Raw genomic sequence first — 24,412 nt, 5'->3', positions numbered from 1 at the left:
CGGTATGATTATTAGATAAATTCTATACCAATCGAAAGTATGAAGCCCATAGAATATGCAAAAGTTAGGTTGTTTTTAATTAATTAATTATTTATGTGTATATTTTTTATGTGACACTAAAGTATATATACATCTTTAGTATAAAAGAAGGTTATAGTGATACATATATAATTTAAATACTACCCTGATTTAAAATATTGATTGAAAAAAGTTCAAAAAATTTACTACATGCAAATTATAAAAAAAATTTTTTTTTTAAATATTAATTAAACATACTCTGGACTGAAATTTGCTAGGCAACCCATATGGATTATATTTAATGACATATTAAATCAAATATAAAATACGTTTCATTAAATAAGCATCTCGGTGAAGGTCGTTGTATAGCGGGATCTTATACTATATTAATATCGCAATATTTTGTTTATGCTGAATTACAGGTCACAGGTAATTAATATGGAAATTATAAAATCTATTTATTACCTATCTGTCCCGGTAACCGTTGTGTTGCAATAAAAATATTATAGTACTAATATCGCTATTAAATGGGGGTTGGTATAAGGGTAAAAATTAAGGGTTTCATATATTTTTAAACGACTAAAACTGAAGGACATAAATACGTCACTAAGCAACAAACGCGTGACGGTCCCCCATTCGCCTAAGCTCAAACTCAAACTCAAAATAACTTTATTCATATACTTAAACAAGTACACTTATAAACGTCAACAGAAAAGATGTTAAATTGATTCTAAATTTACATTTACTATCACAAATCAAGGGCGTAGAGCAAGAAGAACTAGCAAGAAACTCTCCGCCATTATTTTTAATCACTAAGTTTTTAGTCAATGAATACCTATATTAGGAATATTAATGGAGAAGTGGTTATGCCAGTCCTCTCGCGAGTTTTGCAGCATATATATATCTCAAATATATAGATCACTAGCTGACCTGGCTAACTTCGTTCCGCCCTACAACCTTATATTGTATCGTTGTTACTTTAATTTAACATATTTTAGGATTTCATTAATGTTAAGTATTACATTAATACAACTTTTTTGCAAATACAGAAATGTTTTATTGCTTGCCATTGCGAAAGAAGAATGGCAGTTTTACACATTGTCATTAGGCATCTTCTCTCTAGCGTCAATATGGCGATACTGCATGTTAAGCACTTTCTGATATCCAACATCTTTTGATCAGGATCAAAGCATGGTTATGCATCTCCTCATTCACCTCAAGATCGGAATTTCTTGAACTGACACGAATTTGACGTGAAAATGATGCGTAGTTTTGTCAACAGATGGCACCATATGGTTTTTGCATTCGTAAAATTAATTAATTAATTTATTGTTATTCGATAACTTATCCGATATTTTATTGCTTATTCTGCTATTCGGGACGGAAACAAATCCAACAAATCAAAAACCATGGCAATCGGTCCAGCCGTTCTCGAGTTATAAGTGTTGTAACAAACACGACTTTCTTTTATATATATAGATATATGTATATGTGATCTGGTAATTAGACTGCTAGTTTCTAGGATATTAACTAAAACGTCTCATGAAAAATCACGCTGTCACGTGCTTAATCGCGTATAAGTAAGTCATTTTGGCACATTTTTATATTCAGCATAATGATAATAGTTCAAGTATGAAACGAGAAGTTAATACGTTACCTTCGGCAGTTCGGGTATGTTAGCGTCAATGTGATATCCAGCTATTTCTACGACATTCGGCGGTATACTTCTAGCTGGTGAGAAAGAGGGATGGCTATCCGAGAGCAGGATGGATACATTTCTGTGAATTTCCCCGAATGGCGGCAATGGAATTCCTCTGGCTGCCGCTAGCGGGCCAAAGTTCTCTTCGTAATCCGACTTGAACACTTGGTATGACTTCCTAAAAAAAACATTTTGGTTAAGAAAACATTTAGGCAATTTTAAAATAACTGCAATATCTGACAGATCATCAGCAGATAAGATCTCATTTAATTCCCGGGGAAATACACAAATTTTGCAAAAGGTTCATGTTTGTGGTAACACACAAAGTGCCACACACGAAATAGAGTGCCTTTACGCAGAGTTGATCACTAAAATCTTCAATTAAATAATCATGATTTATGTGCACTTTTTACTTTTTGTTTTTCATGTATCCTTTATTAGTTTAGTGTTTTTTTCTTAATAACTATATGTAATATATGTATTTTTGCATTTCTTGTCTACCTTATCTAATTTAATTTAATCTAAGAGTACATTGTCTTCATATATAATTATTTAACAAATGTAACAAAATATTGTAAACCTATATTAAAAGAGTAAGTGTGGAGTTTCTTGCCCATTCTTCTCCACACGAAACTACTTTTGGAGGGGGCAACTAGAATCTTCTTTGTATTTTTTTTTTGACGTTCAAAAGTGCCATTTTAGGTGGTCTAACTGAAATAAATGATTTGACTTTGACTTTGACTTAATACATTTTACTTATCTCACAGTGGTTGCCTGGAAGAGATCGCTCGAAAGCGATAAGGCCGCCAGTTGCCCTCCTTCACATTTAATTATGTTAAATTTTTATATTGTAATGCAACGAAGGGTTAATTAAGAAAGAAATAAATAAATTGATTGCAGGCCATCCATGGACACCTGGAACACCTGGAGGCTTATAGAATATACGGGAGGAGGCTCTGATGTTAAGTGTTACCCCTCGCTCATGAAGACTCAATGCCAAAAGGGCTCGCGTGTGCGTTGTCGGTATTTTATGTGAAATGTGTGATGCCGGGTGTGATGCTGTCTTTGAAATTTTTGACGGCTCATTGGTCTAGTGGTTAGTACCCCTGACTGCGAATCCATGGGTCCCGGGTTCGATCCCCGGCTGAGACAAACATCGATGTGATGAGCATTTGGTGTTGTGCTTAGGTCTTGGGTGTTTAAATATGTATTTATATGTCTATCTATCTATAATATGTATGTATATCCGTTGCCTAGTACCCATAACACAAGCTTCACCAGCTTAGCATGGGACTAGGTCAATTGGTGTGAATTGTCCAATCATATTATTTAAAAAAAAAAAAAAAAAAAAATTATATGCTATTCTTGAAGGCCATAGTTTCCAAAGCCCCAAAGAGGGCTGTCGTTTAAGAGTCATTTGACTTACCACTCATAAGTCATCATCATGGCATATGATATGGTGCTAGACAAGCGATGCCAAAACGACATGGGCATAGGATAGTCCGTGTGTATATTCGGTATAATCGGGAGTGACCTCACAGCATCAACGAGTTGTTCTACATGATAATTCATGACATTTCCACTTAGGACAATCCATGGAACTTGTTGGATCGCTGCGTAGCTGAAACCGATTAAAGGAAATTTTAAAAATTCGTAGTGGTATTAAAACAAACTATAAAATTTTGCAACCTGCTCTGCGGTCCGGAACATTGTTAAAAATAAGTTTTGGTCGTGAAAAAAATTCCAAAAGTTCTGCAAACTTGGGGAAGTTTTCGATATAATATTTCATATCACGTATAAAATTTGCAACCAACCTAAGTGTACGGAACATTTTTTGTTATTAAAAATTAATGTTTTTCTTTATTAAACTGAAGGAAAACGTTCCAAAAGTTCTGCAAATTTGACAGATATATCGAAAATAAAATAAATAACAAAAAATGTTCCGTACACTTAGGTTGGTTGCAAATTTTATACGTGATATGAAATATTATATCGAAAACTTCCCCAAGTTTGCAGAACTTTTGGAATTTTTTTCACGACCATACAGCAAAAATTAATTTAATTGCAATTTTAACAATGTTCCGGACTGCGGACAAGGTTGCAAAATGAGATTTATTGTCGTCCCAATGTACCATTCACTTGACCGAAGTTTGAAAACTTTTGGAATCATTATCAAATTTTCGATTTCGAATGTCTATAATGACTGGTCTATTATAGGAAATTACGTTTAGGACAAGATTTTTGAAAATTCAAAAAAAATATTCTAGAAGTGACTATTTATTTGTGTTTGAACTAAACCAAATCAAAAAACAGTTGTTCTTATGTTTTTGGACAATATTTTTGAAAAATCAACAAAATATCTTCGTTTTTTACACGCTTTATATTAGCTTCACCTGTATGTATCTATGTATGTATGTAACCGACTCCTTCGGACTCGATTTTGACCCACATTAAACGGACAGATTTAATTCAAACTTTGTACACTTATAAAGAATCAGCGACAATATAATAATTTCATAGGTTTATCTCGAAAAAACAATGAAATTTTTTATATATATAGTTTAAATATTTAGTTTAGTTTAGTTTTATATATTTAGTTATAAATAAGTTCACAAAGCAATACGATTAAATTGAGACAACACGTATTGCTGCTAGGACTAAAAAGTGGAAAATAAATATAGTTTAAAAAAACTAAACAAAAAATACTGGTATTAGTAGACATTGTGGTATTTTCATACAACTGTTCACATGAGCGTACTCTCTCTGTGCCTTATCGAGCAACCCACGCCTTTTCACAATAATACCAGTATTTTTTGTTCATTACCATTTTCAGCCTAAATTAGGAATTATTTTTCACTTTTTAGTTTGATGTGCTTTATTATTATTTTTAGTTTTTTTAAACTATATTTATTAACAATGAAGAATATATAATTGGAGAAAAGAAGTGAACTTTCAACCTATAGGGGCTGATTCTCTTAGACAGTTCGCGGATTTGTAGAAAATTTAAAGAATATTTGCAGAACCAAAGAGCAGGAATTCCGACCACCAAATAAACCACTCACCCTGCGTCAATATCTGTAAAAAACCATTCAGTCACGACAGCATCCAACTGATCTTTCACCAGCACCTCCTGTATCACCGGTTTTTTTATTGTGGCAAGTGTCAAATCTCTGGCTAAATTTATAACATCGCCGATATTGACATTAGGATCTGACATGTCGATATCTGGAAAGTAATTAAGTATGTGCGATTAATATATTGAAGTTATACTTCTTTAGGCGCGTTATGAAAAATTGATGAGAGTGAAATTTTACGATGCGCGCGCACCGTGACACAAAATTAACAGAATGAAGTTGCCCACGGAAGATGCTACGGCCCACGGAAAAGGAGTCATTTTAGTTCAGAAATAAATATTTATAAATTATTATTCTCTTACATTAAGTGTAACATAATTTCTATTATTATTGGAATGTTGTTTTTAAATGATGTCCAATGCCGTAGCATCTTCCGTGGGCAACTTCATTCTGTTAATTTTGTGTCACGGTGCGCACGTCACTAGTTTGACATTCAAGTATTTGAAATAACTTAAGGCCCTATAGTCCAGTCAGTCAAGACAATTAATTCATTATAATTCCAAAAGTTTTCAAATTTTGATGTAAGGTCGGGAGTGGTATTAAAACAAACTAAAAAATTTTGCAACCTGCTCTGCGGTCCGGAACATTGTTAAAAATAAGTTTTGGTCGTGAATAAAATTCCAAAAGTTCTGCAAACTTGGGGAAGTTTTCGATATAATATTTCATATCACGTATAAAATTTGCAACCAACCTAAGTATACGGAACATTTTTTGTTTCTTGAAGGATCCTAAGTCGAAAATACATCGGATAGCTGGCTCCATATAGTGGTGGTGTGTGACTAAACAAACGCACTTCGACTTTAGGCGCATGAGGGTAAAATTTTTACGGAACGTCTCGAAGATGTGCAGCGTTTTTGTGGAAGAAAAAGGGAGCGATTGAGACCGATGGAGAGAGGGTGAGAAGGGATACCTTATGGAAATTCTATTTTTAAAATTAAAATTTCGTAAAGAGAATTTATACAATACTAGTGGACCCGACAGACGTTGTCCTGCATGATATTTCAAGCAATTAGTAAAGCAAAGTATGAAAGTACCGACTGCAGCGCCATCTGGCGGGTTGATTTGTGAATCTAAACCATTCCCAGATCCCCTTGAACACACACAAAAAATTTCATCAAAATCGGTCCAGTCGTTTGAGAGAAGATCAGTGACACTCACAGAAGAATTATATATATAAAGATTAGTATTTTATATTTTATGCAAAATAATTTATTGATATCTCAAATGACGGATTGTAAATCATAATGCCACGTGTTTTTAGTATCGACGAAATAAATTTAAAATATTAAATGTATTATTTGTACATATCAATTTTCGACACTTAATATTTTAATGACAATTAAATTCATTAAATTCCAACATATCTTCCTTTTGCCCTCCCTCTAAGTCTCTGAAGGAAATCAAAAGTAATAAGTAAAAGTTCGTATAGATATGAACAAGACTTAAAAATTAGTTTGCCAAAGAAGTTTCACTTCTGACATGTGTACTTTGTATGCACGCATTTTTTTTATTAAATATTAAACATTATAAACGAAGATAACTCACTTTTTAAGAATTCATTGTGACTGCTCAAATCAAATACAGTGATGTTATCATGTTTCTTCACAGCCTCCGGGAATGGTGTCGCAAATAGGATCTAAAAAAAAGTTACTTATAAAGTAAGTAAAGTAAAGTAAAAATCGTTTAATCATATCGGTAACATAATGAACACTTAGGCCGTTTCTCCACTGCTCCGGTCCGGCAAACGTTAATTACCGATCCGATTTAGAAACTCACAACAGTACTTATGTACTTCTCCACTATTCCGGCATCCGTTTTTTAACGATCCGATAACTTGCTTGATCGGCATGCGACGTTTTGTCGGTCCAATTTTATCCAAGTATCCAAGAGGTTATAAATTATTATTCACAGGTTTATTTATAGTTTGTTTAATTTGAAAGAATCTGGATAACCTGGACCAAATCAAATTATGTTGCTATTTATTTATATTTTTAAACCATAGTATTAGTGAACTATTTATTAAGTAGATTATAATATTTTAAGATAGACAACATAAAAAAGTAATAAACTTGCCAGGGCAATAAAATATTCAGAATTTAGAACGTTTTATTAATAATATAAAGTATATGGGTTTTAGTTAATATAGGTGTTACATGATAAATATACAAGTATCGATTATTGTCGGATCGGATATAGTGGAGAAGCGCAATCCGGCCTTTCGATATTTTTCTAATGACTCATTCCGGTATCCGACGTCGGACCGGAGCAGTGGAGAAAGGGCCTTATGACTCGTCAGTAAAGAAATACATATTAATGCTTCTAATTTTACATTTACTGCCAGCCTTGCGATTCTGTAACTCACTTTTCGAACTATCACAGCGGTTTTCGCAACGTCGGTCGCGCTAAAATCAGTCGTGAAGCAGTTATTTTACGATTTGGCATTCTGATAAGGAGGGAGCTTGTAGTTTATTGGTCATTATAGATATATAATGAGTACCGTCTTATATATATTAGAGTACCCGTGCTGATAAAGTCTGTTAGATGTACCTGATGTCCAGCTTTGAGCAGCGGTTGAACCACACCATTGACCAAGTGAAAGTGACTCTTCGACGGAACCATGTGGATGCAGAGAATCTTGTAACTGACCGCAGAAGTTACAAGAAGGAATAGAAGATACAGTTGCTTCATCTGAAAGGAGAATATGAGATATTATTGTCTTTTATTGACATAACTTTTATAGATAGAAAAACACTTTTCTTTCTTCAGCTGTGATACTTTTTGACATTCAACACCTTTTGTCATCAGTCACCGTGACCACGCACGCTGTAAAGCACGCGAAACGTCGGATAAATTTAAAATTATGTCAAATAATTGTAAATTTATATAAAAAAATACATAACTGAGATTTTAAAAAATCCTTTTTTGAAGTTAAACATCTTTTGGCGCGTTAGGGAAATATGATGAGAGTCAATTTTTACGATGCACGCGCATACCGTCACAAAAAACCGACACCCTGAAGTTAGCTATAGTCAACATTCTGTTGTTAGTGTAGTTTTTTCTACAAACGTCGAATATTTTTGAAAAGATTTTTATCTTGTTACGCCAAGAAGAAAACGTGTATGTATACAGTTTAGAAGTTATACTTCTTACATACATCTTTATATACAAATTCTTCTGTGAGTGTGTATGTCACTGAACTTCTCTCAAACGACTGGACTGATTTTGATGAAATTTTTTGTGTGTGTTCAAGGGGATCTGGGAATGGTTTAGATTCACAAATCAGCCCGCCAGATGGCGCTGCAGTCGGTATTTTCATACTTTGCTTTACTAATTGCTTGAAATATCATGCAGGACAACGTCTGTCGGGTCCACTAGTATACATTATATAGAAGATAATTTGAATGGATGTCTCCCATTGGTCAGAGGTTCTAATAACTTCAATAGCTTCTGTTGTTTTGTGTGTAAAATCTTTCAATTTCCACTTCTACTCGACAAGATACAATACATAATATCTAAAGTGTTTGAGTTCTTACTTAGAGTGGTTGTACGTACTACAACGTCCTCATTTGTATGTTAGCGATAACCTCAAACACTTTTTTATTTTTTGAAGTTATACTTCTTTAGGCGCGTTATGAAAAATTGATGAGAGTGAAATTTTACATAAATTTTCATTGTAGAAAGAGGGGAGAAAAAAAACCAATTACAATAATTTCTAATTTTATTACTATTAATAGGTAAATTATTTTGTTTACTGGCCATCTTGACAGTTAGAAAGTTTGTTTATGGTCTAAGATCCCGCTATACAACGACCTTCACCGAGATGCTTATTTAATGAAACTTATTTTATATATAATTTAATATGTCAATAAATATAATCCATATGGGTTGCCTAGCAAATTTCAGTCCAGAGTATTTTTAATTAATTTAAAAAAAAAATTTTTTTTTAAACATTTCACCGGTATGATTATTAGATAAATTCTATACCAATCGAAAGTATGAAGCCCATAGAATATGCAAACGTTAGGTTGTTTTTAATCAATTAATTATTTATGTGTATATTTTTATGTGACACTAAAGTATATATATACATCTTTAGTATAAAAGAAGGTTATAGTGATACATATATAATACTACCCTGATTAAAAATATTGATTGAAAAAAGTTCAAAAAATTTACTACATGCTAATTATAAAAAAAAATTTTTTTTTTAAATATTAATTAAACATACTCTGGACTGAAATTTGCTAGGCAACCCATATGGATTATATTTATTGACATATTAAATTAAATATAAAATAAGTTTCATGAAATAAGCATCTCGGTGAAGGTCGTTGTATAGCGGGATCTTATACTATTACGACTGATAATACACGATAGGTGACGGTAGTGCGTATAGTAACTGAGACCAAAATTCCCTACAGGCAATGTATTCTAAGAATATGTGTTAATGCAATTAACAATAACACAGGCGAGTAGGCTGTTTATGACCTCAGTCTTTCTTAGAAATTGCGGCACCTAAAAAGTTAGTTTTGTAAGCTGATTATAAAATCAATTACACTCAAGTATGTTGCTGATGTCTAAATATGAAAATATTTCTTCGTTATAGAGAATGGCTGTTGTGTTATAAAGAGAGAATTAATCAATGGGGTTTGTGATAAACCAAACAAATGTAACATTCTTTACGTTATAGAGAGAGTTTTTCATTATAACGAATGACGTTATAAAGAATCTACACTGTAGTAATAATAATAATTAAAAATGTATAGATAGAAAACGAAATATGTAAAGTCCATGTGGCCGTACCTTTAATGCTGGCATTTCCTCGCTGTATTAAGATATTTTTTTTAAACAGGGGGAAAACGGGCAGGAGGCTCATCTGATGTTAAGTGATAACACATTGACACTCTCGGCCTTTTTAGCCTTCTCTCGGCCTTAGGAGACTTTTCTTGAAGGACTCTAAGTCCAATTAATTCGGAAATACTTCAGTGGGCAACTGGTTTCTCATGAGGTACGCGGCACAAACAGCCATACCTACTATTAACACTATTTCAAGGCCAATGCCAAGGTCAACGGCACTAGTATACTCTGTGGTTATGAAGTCATCATGACAAACAGTTTTTTATCTGATTATTATTTCGAGAGTCTGAAAAATTCGTTTATAAATGTCCGAGTGACTGTGCAACCCTAAGCTTCCTCAATAAGACTCTTTTAATATCAATTAATCGAGATAAGAACCATACACATTCATAATTGCGTGTTGCGTTTCATCTTATAGCAGTAGTTTTCCAGACATTCACAACCTCAATTAACAATTAATAACAATATATAATTAACATGCCATAACAAAATAATAATAATAATCAATTAAAAGTAATAACAAGAAAATTAAGAACGCAACTAGAACAGATGTTAACTGAACGCGGTATTTGCGCGGGAAGCAATACGATTGGCGAGCCAATCAGCGCTTACGAATGTTACGCTCGTCCGCCCCGCACCCCGCTTTCCCCAGGATAAGTAATTTTCGACTTCTGCGCAATGACGGTCACCGCTAGATATATGGCGCGAATTATACTTTATAAAATTTGACTCACATTCATGTCTCATGTCCCATAATGCTCGATATTAAAGTTCCCAGTTCTGTGAAGTTGATTTGACATAACTATATTTATAATAACACACTTCTCAGCTGAAAAAGCTATGCTGTCTGTTTAAATGCTCTAAAATAAAAAAAAATTGTCTTAGACAGACAAAATCCATTAAATATTTATTATATATTGTGTCTGACTATTAAATAAAACATAAATTTAAAAATTAAAGCAATATCATCTGATTTTAGTAAATAATAATAAAACAGCTGATCATTATCCGCCATCTTGTGTCAGTCGGAAACGCGGTTGTAATATTGAATTACAAAGGAACTTCTTTTAAAAACTTTTTGTATAACCTTGCTATTGACCACAATTTGAAGTTTGTTGTATTAACATATTATCCGTGGTAAATTTGTTCCTGGTTGACAGAAACACTATGTGTTCCACCACAGTACTATAAACTTTTTATACGCAACCGCCGCATCGCATGTCGGGAAGCAGATAGGGCTCTGCTGTTATCGCATCCCGCCTAAAGCGATTGTTGGTGACGCCTTGGGGTTTTAGTGGGTATGCACAATCGCGAGTTCCACCTCTCCCGCACTAAGCAAACGCACCGCGCAAAAAAAGGGTGCGTGTACTTATGTACGCGCGTAAGAACTTTTAATTGATTATTATTATTATTTTGTTATGGCATGTTAATTATATATTGTTATTAATTGTTAATTGAGGTTGTGAATGTCTGGAAAAACACTGCTATAAGAAGAAACGCAACACGCAACTATGAATGTGTATGGTTTTTATTAAATTTGTCGATTAATTGATATTTAATTGATATTAAAAGTCTTATTGAGGAAGCTTAGGGTTGCTCAGTCCCTCGGACATTTATAAACTAATTTTACAGACTCTCGAAATAATAATCAGATAAAAAACTGTTTGTCATGATGACTTCATAACCACAGAGTATACTAGTGCTGTTGACCTTGGCATTGGCCTTGAAATAGTGTTAATAGTAGGTGTGGCTGTTTGTGCCGCGTACCTCATGAGAAACCAGTTGCCCACTGAAGTATTTCCGAATTAATTGGACTTAGAGTCCTTCAAGAAAAGTCTCCTAAGGCCGAGAGAAGGCTAAAAAGGCCGAGAGTGTCAATGTGTTATCACTTAACATCAGATGAGCCTCCTGCCCGTTTTCCCCCTGTTTAAAAAAAATATCTTAATACAGCGAGGAAATGCCAGCATTAAAGGTACGGCCACATGGACTTTACATATTTCGTTTTCTATCTATACATTTTTAATTATTATTATTACTACAGTGTAGACTCTTTATAACGTCATTCGTTATAATGAAAAACTCTCTCTATAACGTAAAGAATGTTACATTTGTTTGGTTTATCACAAACCCCATTGATTAATTCTCTCTTTATAACACAACAGCCATTCTCTATAACGAAGAAATATTTTCATATTTAGACATCAGCAACATACTTGAGTGTAATTGATTTTATAATCAGCTTACAAAACTAACTTTTGAGGTGCCGAAATTTCTAAGTAAGACTGAGGTCATAAACAGCCTACTCGCCGGTGTTATTGTTAATTGCATTACTACGTGTGCCATTATTCTTAGATTACATTGCCTGTAGGGAATTTTGGTCTCAGTTACTAAACGCACTACCGTCACCTATCGTGTATTATCAGTCGTAAACAAACTTTCTAACTGTCAAGATGGCCAGTAAACAAAATAATTTACCTATTGTTAATAATAAAAATATAAATTATTGTAAATGGGTTAATTTGTTTTTGAAGTGAAACTTCTTTATCGGCGTTGGAATGAAAGTTCTTTATCGACGTATGGGAGAAATTTTGTAGCAAATCGTCACGTTTTTCGGTTACGCGCCATGTTGCTTTTTGAAGTCAAACTTCTTTATCGGCGTTAGAATGAATTTTTTATCGACGTATGGGAGAAATTTTGTAGCAAATCGTCACGTTTTTCGGTTACGCGCCATCTTTTTCTTATCCCTACCACGGTTGATCCGAAGAGATTCGAAGCCATTAATAACAAAAATATATAATAACGATAACAATGATAGTAATAATTCTATTACAATTAATGAAATTCTGTAATAATCTTAGTAGTAATAAGGTAAAATGAAATAATTGTATTTGTATTCATGTCTATGATAATAAAAGCCTTTTGTTAAACTTTATTTATAGCCCAGTCATATTAGGTAAAAAAAGGGGTCAACCTCGGAATGAAAGATAATAAGCTACAAATTGGTATAGACCTTTGTTTTGTCGTTCTAAATGTTGTCTCAAAAGTCACAAATGATACCGTGTCCGCGTCTTAAGATATTGAAGGCCAAAGGTCATAAAAATGGGTTTTTCGTGAATATCTCGCTTTCTATTGCTTAAATGATATTTGTACTTATTATAAAAGTTGTAGAGTATAAAATTCTCTACAATTTTTGTTTCATGTTTTTTTAATACGGTCAACCGTTTTTGAGGTAGAGCGCGAAGAGTGCGCAGCGCACAGTCATATATGGTCCTATGCAAGGTCAATCTATATACACGGTATACACGGTATCATTTGTGACTTTTGAGACAACATTTAGAACGACAAAACAAAGGTCTATACCAATTTGTAGGTTATTATCTTTCATTCCGAGGTGAAACCCCTAAAATGACTGGGCTATTAACCAATTTCGTTAAGTTGCATAATATAGTAGATCATTTTTCGAAAAATAAGGTCATAAAGAAGTTTCACTTCTTACGTGTTTACACCTAGTACACGCACACATTTTTTTTCTTTGCTCTTCCTACAATGAAAACTTTCCATAACGAACAAAAAAGCTCGGTGCTTTGAAATTCGTTATAAAGAGTGTACACTGTATGTTATAAATATTATAATTACTGTTTATCGCCCAAAATTTCCGGACTCACTACGATAGATAGAACCAGATAACAGTAACATCTATATAATCTATAAATGTGAGCCAATACAAGGAGTATGAACTAAGATATTACTGGCCAGTAGTAAATTTCAAAAGCAGTTGGCCTAGTGGCTTTAGCGTGCGACTCTCACCCTTGAGGTCGTAGGTTCGATTCCGGATCACCAATAGATTTTGTTTCTATATGCGCATTTAACATCCGCTCGAACGGTGAAGGATGCGTGAGGAAACCGGCTTGCCTTAGACTTAAAAGTCGAAGTGTGGCACAGGAGGACTTGCCTTTTACGTTAACAAATGAAAAAGATACAAAAATCTGTGGCCCATATCTAAAAAAGGGTGAGTGTACTTATGTACGCGCGTAAGAAGTTACACTTCTTTGGCATTATTAAAAATAGTTTTTGATTGCATGCAAATAATTAATTACAATTAAATAATCAAAGACTGGAAAAGGAGTCAATATAGTCAATAAAGTTCAGTTTACATTTGAAAAATTAAATAAATAAATATTTATTACTAGCCGACCCGACAGACGTTGTCTTGTCTTAACTATGAATATTGATTTCAAATTGGTATAATGAATTAAAAAATATTTCAGAAACAAAGTGTTTATTATTCTAATGCTTTATGTTATACAACATTCTTTGTTTGTTTTTCTGGCTCGCACATTATTATATTATCAATATAATAACTCCGATCGAAGCATTTATTTTGAACGATATTCATTTTTCTTACATCCTCTTTGACGATATTTGCAGCACGCATTCTGTCAATGTTGTGTTATGTCAAACGCCATAAGGTTACATCAAAAAGTTCGAATTGTATGGTGGTTAAGTATTCTTGAATTTTATAATTTTCCGCGCAAGTTTTTTCTTTTTTTCTTTCATAAGAACCTTCGCCTGACAATTACAAACACAACAAAAAAAATCAGACAAATTGGTCGAGCCGTTTTCATGTGATGTCGTGACAACGGAAAACGGGTTTCATTTTTATATATATAGATTATTCTCTTACATTAAGTGTAACATAAATTCTATTATTATTCGAATGTTGTTTTTAAATTATGTCCAATGTAGCATCTTCCGTGAGCAACTTCATTCTGTTAATTTTGTGTCACGGTGCGCGCGTATCGTAAAATTTCACTCTCATCAATTTTTCATAACGCGCCTAAAGAAGTATAACTTCAAAAATATTGTCAAATTCGTGCGACTTTCATACCTGTCGAATATACCTGGCTGCGCATAATGTTCTGTGAAGGAAAACCAGGGAACCAAGAAGTAGTCAAGCAGGCTGATTACCTCTTGCCCATTAAAATTAGATCAAGGCAACATCAAGATTACGTACTAGTGTTTTTATTATCTACGTTTCTATAATCTATGATGACTGCGTTGATAAGTCATCATGACAAACTATTTTTTATCTAATTATTGTTAATAAAATCTGGCTACAACTAAATGAAGATTTTCCTTAGCAAATATTTTGTATATCTGGGTGACTGAGCAATCCGTAGCTTCCTCAATATGACTTTAAATTTGTTTTAATGAATCAATTAAATAACATGTTGCGTGCGTTAGTGCGTTCTTTCTTCTTAAAACAGTATATTTCATAGCCGCGTCCACACCGAACGATCCAAAATGGATCGGCGTGGAGCGTGGATCGTACTAGGCCGATCCAACAGCAATCTTTTGCGATCCTGACTGGCTGATCCAACACGCTCCAGCTGATACATACTGAATCAGTTGAACTTTGTCTGGCTATGGAGTCACATGTGCAACGACGGCGACAAATAGCCGCAACATTACGAAAACGAAAAAGACAGTATTGGGTTATCCATAACGGTGGATCACGCTTTAAAATTCCCACCGTCCACACCGCGCACGGCAAGTGACTGACGCCCCTTGGAGCATGAACAAAAAACCAACAACAAATGGATTGCACGCGGTGTGGAGCGCGCGCTCCCCGCCTGCACATTTGGATCGCACTCATGCCGCGCGCGATCGGATCGCGATGGATCGTCCGGTGTGGACGCGGCTATTAGGCAAACACGTGCTCTGAGTTAAGTGCACCGCCCTTGACCTCACAATGCCAGAGGGCTCGCGAGTGCGTTGCTGGCCTAAGAGGTTGACTGGTCATATAATGCGCTTCGCCTGTGATAAAGAGTACAAGTCTTTGTTTTTAATTTATGTTATTATTATTAATTACTTAAGATGTCATATGGAACATGGTGTAATGGTTGCAGCTCCTTACAAACGTTGTGTAAAAAAAACAAGGCGATTAAAAAGAGTGGCGGAGAGTTTATTGCCAGTTCTTCTCTTCCGTTCTACGCCCTTGATTTGAGAACTGGCACTAAATGTAAAGTTAGAAGCATTTCTTATACATTTCTTTTTTGACGTTCGTAAGTGTACACTGTACATTGTGTTACCTATATGAATAAATGATTTTGAATTGAATTGAATGCCAGAGGGCTCGCGAGTGCGTTGCCGGCCCTACCACGTTTTAAAAGCGTTTGTAATGCGCTACGCCTGTTATAGATTTTTTTAAACTACATCACAGATTCCGCAATGAAAACTGAACTTTGTGAACAATTTAAATGAAATAAATCTTTAAATATAACAATATTTAATTATAATTTAAATACATATTATATATTTATAACAAGAGATTATTAAAAAAAGTTACTAAACGTAGATTTATGAACATAATTTTTCAATATTCTGGACCAAATCGTGTTTATAAGTATTTATATTTTAAGAGAAATGAAACCTTCCGTGATCCTCGGAAAATAATTGTAATAAATAACCGTGTTAAAACAAGTAGATAACTGCGATTTTAAATTTAAAAATGGAACATTTATGACTTCACGCGGAAATATTACTTACGTTTCAAAATAGGTCCAAGCACAAATTTAAAATTGGAACATTTATGACTTCATGCGGAAATTTACTTACGTTTCAAAATAGGTCCAAGCACAAATTTAAAAATGGAACATTAATGACTTCATGCGGAAATATTACTTACGTTTCAAAATAGGGCCAAGCACAAATTTAAAAATGGAACATTTATGACTTCATGCGGAAATATTACTTACGTTTCAAAATAGGGCCAAGCACAAATTTAAAAATGGAACATTTATGACTTCATGCGGAAATATTACTTACGTTTCAAAATAGGGCCAAGCAAAAATTTAAAAATGGAACATTTATGACTTCATGCGGAAATATTACTTACGTTTCAAAATAGGTCCAAGCACAAATTTAAAATTGGAACGCGTTCTTCTCACGCGCTCGACTCTAAACAACTGATGGTATAGAATCTGTAATCAGTGAAGATATAGGAATCTAATCTTAATAACGCTGGTCATTCGGTTCAAATTATAGTTATATGCCTATACCTTCCTAATAATTTATTATTTGCTTGATTGTATATTGCACAATGATTACATTTTGGGTAACTCACGTGATAAAAAACACAGTGTTTGATTTATTTATTTATATGCATGTCTATACTCGGCACACTGATAATGTACGTGAATAAAATACAAGATTTAGGGTCTGTTTCACAATGTATGGATAAAGTACCAAATAGCTATGCAACACATAAATTATTTGGAAGATAAATTGTGCTATTTGACATTCATCAGACCCATAACTTATGATGGACTTTATGTGACGAATAGCGCTATCTGACGGTCGTGAAAAGCAGCATTTATCCTACTAGTAATAAATAGCTAATTTGGAACTTATGTAGAACTTATCCGTACATTGTGAAACAGACCCTTAATGTGATAACCACGTAAGAAGAGATAAATTTAAATAAATTTTAAAAAAAACATGTAAACATGACACGCGTTAGAAGTTATACTTCTTTGGCGTATTGTTATGTATATATGTTGACTATAGCTAACTTCAGGGTGTCGGTTTTTTGTGACGGTGTGCGCGCATCGTGAAAATTTACTCTCATCATTTAACCCTAATGCGCCAAAAGAAGTATATCTTCAAAACTAAAGGAAAATCGATTTCAGTGTTAGAGAACAATGGATATCCAGCCTTGTGATTCTGTAACTCACTTTTCGAACTCTCACAGCGGTTTTCGCAGCGGCGGTCGCGCTGAAATCAGGAGGGAGCTTGTAGTTTATTATTTATCAGAATGCCAAATCATAAAATGACTGCTTCACGACTGATTTGAGCGCGACCTAGCTCGTTTATCAGAATGCTCAATCTGGATGTCTGACCATTTGGGCCGAAACGCGTTCCTATGAAGGAACAAATGGGATATATGGGATTATCTAGAATCACGAAATTTAAATTTACTTAAAAGGTGGGGCAATTTATTGATTGTTAATAATAATAAATCGTTTATTTGCAAAGGAAGTACATTTAGATGCCATGTAAAATTAGGCATGCAAATGTCATATTAATTCTGATGTCGTATAGTAAGTTGAGTTATCTAATTAAGGATCGGTAATATGCCCATTAAGTTATAAATCATAATAGCATCCCGATAAAATAACAATTGGGTTTTTGAAAAAAAAAATGTATTGATTTTTTTTATGTATTTTAAAACTTTATTGTTAATAATATTGATTTTAATGCAAAAAACTAAAAAAATTTTTTTAAATTAATTATAAACAATTAAAAATTGATGAAATTTAAATAAAAATCACGTGACTATAAACGCGCCATGAATGATCACCATAGTTTTGACGTCATAATGTTAAAGCTATTTAATAACAGTACAGCGTTTACGGCTATTAATATATATATATATAAATATTAATTAACAAAATTAAATAGATCAAAACACTGTATTTATTATTTTTCTATCAACTGCAATGAGTGAAAACTAATATTATGACGTCACACGCGCTCGGGTTTGTTCGGCGTATTTTCGGTACTGGATTCAAATATTAATTTTTATTTTGAAATAACTTTTGAATTATTGCGAAAAAAAACAAAAATAGTTTTGTTTTAAAACTTATATATTATGATCTTTCCATTTATCACAAATATTTTATTTTCAAAAACATAATTGTAATTGTGCTCTTCGTTTAATGGTTCTGTTAACAGATGGTGTAGCAAAGCAGCATCCTTGGATTTTTAATTATTTCCTTTAATCGATATTTGACGACTCATTGGTAAAGTGGTTAGTACCCCTGACTGCGAATCCATAAGTCCCGGGTTCGATCCCCGGCATACGAACATCGATGTGATGAGCATTGGGTGTTGTGCTTAGGTCTTGGGTGTTTAAATATGTATTTATATGTCTATCTATCTATAATATGTATGTATATCCGTTGCCTAGTACCCATAACACAAGCTTCACCAGCTTAGCATGGGACTAGGTCAATTGGTGTGAATTGTCTTTAAAAAAAATCCTACTTAATTATGTATTGACTGTGTATATTCGCGGATATCCGGACCCATGCAACTTCTTCAATACAAAGAGTTCCCGTGAGTTGTATGCGATATTGCGGGCTAATGTTGAGGAATGTGCTTGGATCTGCCTTGCGATTCTGTAACTCACTTTTGAACTCACACAGCGGTTTTCGCATCGGCGGTCGCTCTCAAATCAGTCGTGAAGCAGTCATTTTATGATTTGGCATTCTGATAAGGTGGGAGCTTGTAGTTTATTGTTTATCAGAATGCCAAATCGTTCGAAAAGTGAGTTACAGAATATATAAGGTGGGAGCTTGTAGTTTATTGTTTATCAGAATGCCAAATCATAAAATGTTCGGTGTTAAGTCTCAATCGCTCTCTCCCTTTCGACAAAAACGCTGCACATCTTCGTGACGTTCCGAAAAAATTTTACCCTCATGCGCCTAAAGTAACTAATTTCAAAAAAATAAATAGTACGTTTATAACACAAATATTACGATTAATAAGTTGAAACAGTTTGCCCTTGGTTGCCAAGCAGGTTAGCAACTTTAAATAAAAAAAAATCACCTTCCACTCGACCGATTATAATGAATTTTTTTTATCTAAATAAACAAAAAAAAGTTTATTACGTCAGAATTCAAATGTTAATTGGCGATTTCCCCCCTCACCTCTGACTTTATTACATGCGTAAATAATTTGGAAAAACTTAAGTCCTGAATTTCAGAACCCACTTAAGTATTTCCGAACCAATTCCACTTATCCTTAAAAAAAAGCGTACCAATTTTTAAAAGGCCGGCAACGCACTCGCGAGCCCTCTAACTTTGAGAGTGTCCATGGGCGGCGGTATCACTTAACATCCAGTGAAACTCCTGCCCGTTTGCTCCCTGTTCTATAAAAAAAAGAATTACGCTTTACTATATACTATATATTATATACCCAAAATATATATTTTTTTGACTCCAAACACATTTGCCGTAAAATTCTAACAGGCGCATTAAAATTGATATATTTTATAATAATACTAGTAGACTCGGCCAAGCGTTACTGTGGCTAAGATTTTTTTATATTACATAGTAGTAAACTATTCAAGAGAAACGGCAGGAGAACACCAATCCACCATGCTTTTTTGGTGGTTATGCCATTAAATTGTAGCTTATGTGGGTATTTATTTTGATGATAATATATATCAATACCTAGGTACGAATAAAGAGCCTTTTCTGGCGGTGGTATTTTAATTAAAAAAAATTAATAAAAGGACACTTATTGTGACGTAACTATAAAAGATAGAGACATGCTGTCGCGACATTTTTTATAGATAGTGATGTGTCCTGAAATATTGTAATACATCATTTTGTTCTATCATTAATAGTTTTCGCAGCCCACGCGATTGAAGGAAGTTTTTTGTTTATTTTTTACACCCTGGGTTAGATTATTCAAGTTTTAGTAAGCATCCCTAATTTTTTTGAAAATAAAACATACCCTTTGTCACTCGGGAATAGTGTAGCTTGCCAACGGTGAAAGAATTTTTGAAATCGGTCCAATAGTTTCGGAGCCTATTCATTTCAAACAAACAAAAAGTCAAATCTTTCCTCTTTATAATATTAGTATAGACTAGCGGACCCGACATACGTTGTCCTGTCTTAACTATGAATATTAATATCGAATTGCTATAATCTATATATATAAAAGAAAGTCGTGTTTGTTACAACACTTATAACTCGAGAACGGCTGGACCGATTGCCATGGTTTTTTATTTGTTGGATTTGTTTCCGTCCCGAATAGCAGAATAAGCAATAAAATATCGGATAAGTTATCGAAACACATTAAATTAATTAATTAATTTTACGAATGCAAAAACCATATGGTGCCATCTGTTGACAAAACTACGCATTATTTTACGTCGAATTCGTGTCAGTTCAAGAAATTCCGATCTTGAGGTGAATCAGGAGATGCATAACCATGCTTTGATCCTGATCAAAAGATGTTGGATATCAGAAAGTGCTTAACATGCAGTATCGCCATATTGACGCTAGAGAGAAGATGCCTAATGTGTAAAACTGCCAGTCTTCTTTCGCAATGGCAAGCAATAAAACATTTCTGTATTTGCAAAAAAGTTGTATTAATGTAATACTTAACATTAATGAAATCCTAAAATAAGTTAAATTAAAGTAACAACGATATTATAAGGTTGTAGGGCGGAACGAAGTTAGCCAGGTCAGCTAGTTAACTAATAAAATATTTCAGAAGCAAAGTGTTTATTCTATAAAACTATTGTATTCTTCTTTATAACCAAGTATACCAACTGTTATGTTAGTATCATGTATGTTAGTTTATCCAAACTTACCAAAACTCCATATTAAATTGAACTTTTAATATTAGCCGTGATAGCTCTGCCTTGCGATTCTGTAACTCACTTTTCGAACTCACACAGCGGTTTTGGCATTCTGATAAACAATAAACTACAAGCTCCCACCTTTTCGTAATGCCAAATCATAAAATGACTGCTTCACGACTGATTTGAGAGCGACCGTCGATGCGAAAACCGCTGTGTGAGTTCGAAAAGTGAGTTACAGAATCGCAAGGCTGAACTAACGGTGATGTACACAAAGAAATTAAATTTTTGTTAGAAATCATAAATTATTTTATATTTGTTTTTATATTGAAGCATTTGTTTTAAACGATATTAATTTTCCTTCCATCCTCTTTGACGATATTTGCAGCACGCAGTCTGTCAATGCCATGTCAAACGCCATAAGGTTACATCAAAAAAAAATGAGTGCGTGTACTAGGTGTACACACGTAAGAAGTGAAACTTCTTTATGACCTTATTTTTCGAAAAATGATCTACTATATGCAACTTTACAGAAATTGGTTAAATAAAGTTAAATTAGCTAAAGTTTAACAAAAGGCTTTTATTATCATAGACATGAATACAAATACAATTATTTCATTTTAACTTATTACTGTACTACTATGTAGTACTAAGATTATTGCAGAATTTCATTAATTGTAATAGAATTATTAGTATTACTATCATTGTTATCGTTATTACATATTTTTGTTACTAATGGCTTCGAATCTCTTCGGATCAACCGTGGTAGGGACAAGAAAAAGATGGCGCGTAACCGAAAAATGTGACAAATGTGTGTACATTTTTTTCCAACGCCGATAAAGAAGTTTGACTTCAAAAAGCAACATGGCGCGTAACCTGCTACAAAATTTCTCCCATACGTCGATAAAGAAGTTTGACTTTAAAAGATGGCGCGTAACGGAAAAATGTGACGCGTAACGAAAAAATGTTACACTAAATTTTTTTCCAACCCCGATAAAGAAGTTTCACTTCAAAAAGTTTGGATTTTGAAAAAAAAATTCTTTCATAAAAACCTTCGGTTAGGTTATGACAGAATTCATATAACGCAATTTCCCACACTAGGGAGTCCCTGTGTTGTTGGTAACTAGATAACAATTATTCCATGATACATGGCACATGTTTAAAACAGTTTTTTTTAAAGTAATTTTTGTTAAGTATAAGTGAATCTGTGAATGGGTGTGTATGCGCATGTATTTTAGAGTTGTTATAATCGTGTTCGTGTTTAGAAATTTAAAGAAAAAACTTTTTAACCGGATTAAAGTTATGTATTATTATAAATTTACAATTATTTAACATAATTTTAAATTTAACCGACGTTTCGCGTGCTTTACAGCGTGCGTAGTCACGGTGACTGAAGACAAAAGGTGTTAGATGTAAACAAAACATAACTTCAAATCCGTTTAAAAAAGTGTTTTTCTATGTCTAAAAGTTAAGTCAATAAAAGACAATACTAAGTTTTTGAAATCTCATGGTCATGCCAAGATACGTAAAATCCTCTGTATTCGAAATCCAATTTGGCTAGGGTATTTTTTATGTTATACTTCTTTTGGCGCGTTAGGGAATAATGATGACAGTAAATTTTTAAGATGCGAGCGCACACCGTCACAAAAAACCGACACCCTGAAGTTAGCTATAGTCAACATTGTAGTTTTTTCTATTGTTAGTGTCATTTTTTGAACAAACGTAGAATAAAATTTTTATATTGTTACGCCAAAGAAGTATTAAGTTCTAACGCGTGTACATACACACACGTTTCTTTGTGTGTGTTACGACGTCTGTTATTTTCTTAAGGCTTATTACACTGTTTTACTTTGTTTTTAATAGGGACATTATCAAAGAACAAATCTTTATAAAAGATTAAAAGCAATTTAATTTAAAAAATATGCCAATAACACGACTTCTCAAAATTCTTCTCTTTTCATTCTTCTTCTCAGAATTTTGACTCAGTCTGTGCCTCAGATTTCTGTATGATTGATTCATGATCATTTATTGATTTAATGGCAGGTAGGTGATCAGCCTTCTGTGCCTGCCGTCGTACACGCCGTCGACTTTTTGGGTCTAAGGCAAGCCGGTTTCCTCACGATACGCACATATAGAATGAAAGTCCATTGGTGCACAGCCGGGGATCGAACCTACGACCTCAGGGATGAGAGTCGCAAGCCGAAGCCACTAGGCCAACACTGCTCTCATTATATAAGTATCGAATATTTTAATTACACTTAATCATTATTCAAATTTATTCAACGACCTAATTACTAATAACGACCAATACGACATATCTTAACCAATTAGTACGATAGTAGATTTGAAGCGAATTTGGTGAATTTTTAAAAGACATAAAACTATCTTTATATATATAATTCTTCTGTGAGTGTGTATGTCACTGAACTTCTCTCAAACGACTGGACCGATTTTGATGAAATTTTTTGTGTGTGTTCAAGCGGATCTGGGAATGGTTTAGATTCACAAATCAGCCCGCCAGATGGCGCTGCAGTCGGTACTTTCATACTTTGCTTTACTAATCGCTTGAAATATCATGCAGGACAACGTCTGTCGGGTCCACTAGTTGTTTATATATTTTGCATTAGTGAGCATTACGTAAGTCAAGTATTATGTAACGAATTTGGGGGGGGGGGGGTCCTTTTGTAAAACGTTACGATGCGGGGATTGAATTACACGATATTGTTAATATTATTTTCGACTTTCCAGTTGTTTACACCACATAATGACAAACATTTAGGTATAAAGAGTCACTGGGTGGTCCGAAACGTTTTACTATTGGGTACAGAAAAACGTTACGGCGGGTTACACGGGGGGGGGGATCTCCAATAATTACTTAATACTTGAACGCTCCCTTAGTTAGAAGTAAGTTAGAGTGAAACTCGTCTGTTTGAGCTTCGTCTCCAACTAAATACTGTTTTATATTGGAGCACATACAGAATAACTTAACATGATACCTTTATAACAGACTGAATAATCTGAATATCTATCCCAACTATCCCTTAATGTACCCAACGTTATCCCTTAATGTACCTAATAAGCAAGTAGGTGATCTTAGGTGATAGCACCTGACACACGCCGTCGTGTTTGGGTCTATGGCAAGGCAGTTTTCACACGATGTTTTCCTTCACCGTTCGAGCGAACGTTAAATGCACACATAGAAAGTCCATTGGTGCACAGCCGGGGATCGAACGGACGACCTCACTTGGCCAACACTGCATTATCGTATAATTATCGGTATTTTTTTATAGAACGGGCAGGAGGCCGTCTGATCTGACTGTCGGTAAG

At 33.9% G+C, this 24,412-nt stretch overlaps 1 protein-coding gene across 3 annotated transcripts in view; it reads right to left on the bottom strand.

The window, feature by feature from the left end:
* The window catches only part of LOC125058172 (UDP-glucosyltransferase 2-like), a 35,471-nt gene extending 18,730 nt beyond the window's left edge, over nt 1-16,741 (bottom strand). The window contains exons 1-6 of one of the 3 annotated variants that reach the window (XM_047662194.1): nt 16,607-16,741; nt 7,399-7,539; nt 6,397-6,487; nt 4,780-4,942; nt 3,144-3,338; nt 1,676-1,895 (exon numbers count right to left, since the gene is read on the bottom strand). In XM_047662194.1, coding sequence (XP_047518150.1) covers nt 1,676-1,895; nt 3,144-3,338; nt 4,780-4,942; nt 6,397-6,487; nt 7,399-7,539 — 810 coding nt within the window. In that variant the 5' untranslated portion in view covers nt 16,607-16,741. Of the gene's footprint in view, nt 1-1,675; nt 1,896-3,143; nt 3,339-4,779; nt 4,943-6,396; nt 6,488-7,398; nt 7,540-16,257; nt 16,353-16,606 lie in introns of those variants that run through there. The other 2 variants (XM_047662195.1, XM_047662196.1) reach the window with 2 other exon arrangements.
* Nucleotides 16,742-24,412: the final 7,671 nt, after the last annotated feature.

This window comes from Pieris napi, chromosome 18 (assembly GCF_905475465.1).
Source record: "Pieris napi chromosome 18, ilPieNapi1.2, whole genome shotgun sequence".
Classification (NCBI taxonomy): domain Eukaryota; kingdom Metazoa; phylum Arthropoda; class Insecta; order Lepidoptera; family Pieridae; genus Pieris; species Pieris napi.
The sequence above is the reverse complement of the archived record's forward strand: the minus strand, read 5'-3'. Positions and strand labels throughout refer to the sequence as shown.